The sequence below is a fragment of the Carlito syrichta genome, unplaced genomic scaffold (assembly GCF_000164805.1).
Source record: "Carlito syrichta isolate Samal-C Ts95f unplaced genomic scaffold, Tarsius_syrichta-2.0.1 Scaffold109683, whole genome shotgun sequence".
Lineage (NCBI taxonomy): Eukaryota > Metazoa > Chordata > Mammalia > Primates > Tarsiidae > Carlito > Carlito syrichta.
The window spans coordinates 470,598-475,648 of NW_007053779.1; the positions used below are offsets into that span (position 1 = coordinate 470,598).

The 5,051-nt window shown below is 48.9% G+C and overlaps 1 protein-coding gene across 3 annotated transcripts in view; it reads left to right on the top strand.

Moving 5' to 3' along the window:
* The window catches only part of GORASP2 (golgi reassembly stacking protein 2), a 39,275-nt gene extending 34,592 nt beyond the window's left edge, over positions 1 to 4,683 (top strand). For 2 of the 3 annotated variants that reach the window (XM_021717705.1, XM_021717707.1), the window contains exons 8-10: positions 241 to 321; positions 1,345 to 1,455; positions 4,088 to 4,648. In XM_021717705.1, coding sequence (XP_021573380.1) covers positions 241 to 321; positions 1,345 to 1,455; positions 4,088 to 4,428 — 533 coding nt within the window. In that variant the 3' untranslated portion in view covers positions 4,429 to 4,648. Of the gene's footprint in view, positions 1 to 240; positions 322 to 1,344; positions 1,456 to 4,087 lie in introns of all 3 variants that reach the window. The other variant, XM_008068939.2, reaches the window with a different exon arrangement.
* The last annotated feature ends 368 nt before the right edge of the window (positions 4,684 to 5,051 follow it).

Below are 5,051 nucleotides of genomic sequence, written 5' to 3' on the forward strand. Positions count from 1 at the left end.
TCCGGTGATCCTTCCGCCTCAGCCTTCCAAGTAGCCAGAATTACAGGCACACGCTACCACACCTGGCTAATTTTTTGATTTATTGTAGAGATGAAGTTCTCACCAAGCTGGCCAGGCGGGTCTCGAACCCGCGGGCTCAGGCAATCCACCCACCTCTGCCTCCCAAAGCACGGGATTACAGGCTGAGCCACTGAGCCCGGCTGTCAACTGAATTTTTTAAATATTGTGTTTTTATTTTAGGTGTACCAACAGTACCATTATTGCCACCACAAGTAAACCTCACTTCTATGCCACCAATGAACCCCTCTACTACATTACCAGGTAAGCGGCAGGAGACTAGGACCATTACTGACATCTATATCTTAAGCGCAGTAAAAAAAAAAATTGCACTTGTGTGGTGACTTTTTATGTCTTTTAATCTTGTTTTATCTCTGCAGTGACTTTGCAAGAAATGAGGGCAACTCTCCTTAGTAGATGAGGAAACAGATATTAGTTATCAACTAGTTAGCTACCGGGCCTAGGCCCCCTTGTCCCCAGCCAGCTACTGCCCAGTCCCACAGTGCAGCATGAGGCAGGAAGGAGGATGGTGTGCGAGTCCATCCTTCAGTGCCTCCTTGGTGAGAACTTTCTGTTAGCTGTTTATGTGAGTTATGTCCCAGAAGACAACGCTCCTTATTCAGATCTTCAGGAGCTGTCAATAAATTAAATTTTCATGTATTTCTCTTAGTATTCTAGTGAAGACCAAGTCCCTTCATCCAGCTAATAGCAACCAAATATTATTTCAGTGATAAATTATGTTTTAATTGTGGGGACTCTAGCTAAAGATGTTACACAGGCCTAAGAAGCCTTGAACCAGATATGCATACACACGTACACACACACACACACACACACACACACACACACACACACACACAGACACACACACATTGATGAAGCAAGTATGTAACCTTGTGGAGCATGTTACCTTGTGGAGCTTTGGGTGGAAGTTGTATGTGAGAATTATTTTTACTACTTTCACAACTATAAGTCTGTAATTATTTCAGAATAAAAAATAAAAAAGAAAGCCAAAAAGACTGTAAACCTCAACCATCAAAGAAAAACTCTGTTCCATTTACTGCCATCGTTACTGAAATAAATCAGCCTTTTCCCAAGGCACTCAGGCCATTACCATTCTTCCAGAGCTTCAAGAGTGTCAGTTATTTGTCTTAGCCTTACCCCTTTAGCCACCTCACACATCTCATCACTTGTTGTAGTTAATGTGACTAGGGTATAGAACTGCCGCATGCCCAGAGGACTTCTGGAAAGGCATGCAGTGATTTCCCTTTTGTTCTCTGCCCTCAGGTCTGATGCCTTTACCAGCAGGACTACCTAACCTCCCCAGCCTCCCCAACCTCAACCTCCCCGCACCGCACATCATGCCAGGAGTTGGCTTACCAGAACTCGTGAACCCAGGTACGTTGCACATCTTTCCCTCCTAGGACTCTCTAATAAAAGGCTTTATTCAGGAATGCCAATCTCTATTTCAGTTTCTTCTAGAAAGGGCAATTCAGTTTAACAAATTTCAGCTACTTCAAATAAATAGTCATCTTTTTTGTTTGAAAAGCTTAAGAGGAAAGAAAAGTGTGTCTGTAGTCTCCCTGCAGGCTGCCTCTCCTCCCCCTTCTCTCCCTGCCAGCTCAGCCCTAGAAAGGCCTGGTATAGCAATAAAGCACAGCAGCATGGCCCTGTGTGCTGACCTTGATGGAGGTCTGCAGGCCTCCCCTGGAGGTGAATGAGTTCCCAGTACTCTCTGCATATTTGGAGCAGCTCCCACTAGGGAGTCATGGTGCCTGTTTTATGCAGCCCAGGCCCAGAAACCTAGGCCATAAAACTATCACCTCTGCTCAGCTGGCTGGGCTTGTTATTAGATAAATACTCTCCATTACAAATGCTTTTGTAATGAATGATTTATTTGTTTGTTTTTTTGAGTTGGAGTCTCACTCTGTCACCCAGACTGGAGTGCAGTGGCCACTCCCGGCCACCACAGCCTCAACCTGCTGGGCTCTGGCGATCCTTCCGCTTCAGCCTTCCGAGTAGCCAGAATTACAGGTGCGCGCTACCACGCCCGGCTCATTTTTTAATTTTATTGTAGAGATGAGGTCTCACCTGCCCAGGCGGGTCTCGAACCCGCAGGCTCAGGCAATCCACTCACCTCAGCCTCCCAAAGGCGCGGGATTATAGGCTGAGCCACCGAGCCCGGCTATAATGAATGATTTATAATGAGAGATTTTCTCTGGAGACAGTCAAGAGCAGATATTCCAAGTGTCCACACTCAGGTTTTGTGCATCAAAACTGAAAGCAGTGTCCCACAAGCTGCACATACAGTTAATGATCAGCAAGGTCGCCTTAACTTTCAAGGGGACTGGCTGTGGCTAGCTGCCTGTGGTCCATCAGCAAAGCCAGTGCGTGATCTTACAGCACTGTGATGTGCATTGTCACTGTTGCGTTTCTGTCTAGGTAATTGGCCCTCTTATAACACTCACCATCTACATATTTTCCTTAACATACTTGCACAAGGGTTTAAAACGCAAAGGAAGTACTAGCAAACTTAAACGCTGTCTCCTTTTCTAGCATTCACTCTATCTTTCCTTTCTTTTTTTCTTTTTTGAGTTGGAGTCTCTCTCAGTCGCCCAGACTGGAATGCAGGGGCACGCTCCTGGCCACCACAGCGATGCACTGCTGTGCTCCGGTGATCCTTCCTCCTCAGCCTTCCAAGTAGCTGGAACTACAGGCACGCACTGCCACACCCAGCTAATTTTTTATTTATTGTAGAGATGAGGTCTCACCAAATTCCCCAGGCGGGTCTCGAACCCGCGGGTCAGGCAGTCCTCTCGCCTCGGCCTCCCAAAGTGCTGGGATTACAGGCTGAGCCACCGAACCCGGCCCATTCTGCATTTTAAATCGTCAGAATAAGCCCACCATGCACAGTGTAGAAGTTTCCAGTCACACGGCTAACCCAAGGGTGAGGAACCTACAGCAAGGCTTATGGTGGGGCTGCGATCCAAGGCCTCCCCTTCCTCAGCGACGGAAGAGGCTTGTCCTCTCCATCTCTCCTTCCTATTGTCTGTCCAGAGTATAGCTGTAACTGAACTTGCAGCTTGCCTGGGGGAGCGGGCCTCCTCCTGTCCCACATCCAGCATCACCTGCTGTGTAGGCTCCTGGCTGTCCTGCCTGGGAGGATGTTTCTTCCCTTCGTGCTGGGCAAGTCACTTGGAGTCTAGAAGCCCAGAACATTTTCTCCTGGCCAGCTGCCATTGCAAGGGAATATTGAACCCTGCCATGGCCTCTAACTAGAGATTAGCAAAGGCTGTATTTGTGTCATCTCCTCAACTTCAGTGTCCTTAAAATGCAAATAAAAAGTCGTTTGAGGCTGGGCAGGGTGGCTCACGCCTATAATCCCAGCACTTTGGGAAGCTGAGGTGAGAGGGTTGCCTGAGTCCACAGGTTCGAGATCATCCTGGGCAACTTGGTGAGAACCCATTTCTACAATAACTCAAAAAATTAGCCAGGCATAGTGGTGCGTGCCTGTAGTTCTACCTACTTGGAAGGCTGAGGCAGAAGGATCGCCTGAGTCCATCAGGTCTAGGTTGTGGTGGCCATGAGCATGCCACTGCACTCCAGCCTGGGTGACAGAGTGAGACTCCAACTCAAAAAAAAAAAAAAAAAAAGTAATTTGACAGGCCTGGCATGGTGGCTCATGCCTGTAATTCCAGCACTTTGGGAGGCAGAGGCAAGAGGAGTGCTTGAGCTCAGGGATATGAGACCAGCCTGGGCAACTTGGCAAGAGCTCATCTCTACAATAAAAATTAAAATTTAAAAAATCAGCAGGGCTTGGTGGCGCATGCCTGTGGTTCTAGCCACTTGGAGGCTGAGGCAGAGGATCACCTGAGCCCAGCAGGTCGAGGCTGCAGTGGCTGTGAGCGTACCACTGCACTACAGCCTGGACGACAGAGTGAGACTCTGACTCAAAAAAAATGTCATTTGACTGTGACAACTGCTCTTTTAACTTGGGGAGTATATGTGACCTCTGCTGTTTTTGTCCTAGGTTTGCCACCTCTTCCTTCTTTGCCTCCCCGAAACCTCCCTGGCATTGCACCTCTCCCCATGCCTTCCGAGTTCCTCCCATCATTCCCTTTGGTTCCAGAAGGCTCTCCTGCAGCAAACTCAGGGGAGCTGCTGTCTTCCCTCCCTCCCACCGGCAGCCCACCTTCTGACCCTGTCATGACTACTGCAAAGGCAGATGCTGCCTCCTCACTCACTGTGGATGTGACAGCCCCTGCCTCCAAGGCCCCCACTGCTGTTGAGGACAGAGTCGGCGACTTGGCTCCAGCCAACGAGAAGGCTGTTTCTGCAGCTTTGGATGCAAATGCTTCTGAGTCTCCTTAACTTGGAACTGTCCTCCGGAATCGGCGTGGTATATTTATTTAACCACGGGAGTGTGTCTGGAAGCGCAAACTCATTAATTTCATACTAGTTTGTACCGTATCTGTAGGCGTCCTGTAAATAACTCTAAGGGGAAAACTAAGCACGAGGACGTGGGTTGGATCCTGCCAAGTTGGGGTGGGCTCATGGGCCAGGGAAGAAATGTCAGAAAGTGCTTGTATTTGTTTTTGTTTTTTTGTTTTTTTTTTTTGAGTTGGAGTCTCACTCTGTCACCCAGACTGGCCACCGCTCCCGGCCACCGCAGCCTCGACCTGCTGGGCTCTGGCCATCCTTCCACCTCAGCCTTCCGAGTAGCCGGAATTACAGGCGCGCGCTACCACGCCCGGCTGATTTTTTGATTTATTGTAGAGATGAGGTCTCGCCTGCCCAGGTGGGTCTCGAACCCGCAGGCTCAGGCAGTCCACTCACCTCAGCCTCCCAAAGGCGCGGGATTACAGGCTGAGCCACTGAGCCCAGCCAAGCGTTTGTATTTTAAACAACCAAAAAGGATTGTAAAGGTGACTTGCTGTCAGGTGTCCACTGCCATTCTTGGGGGTGTATATCTTTGGGAAAGGTGGTGGCAGGAT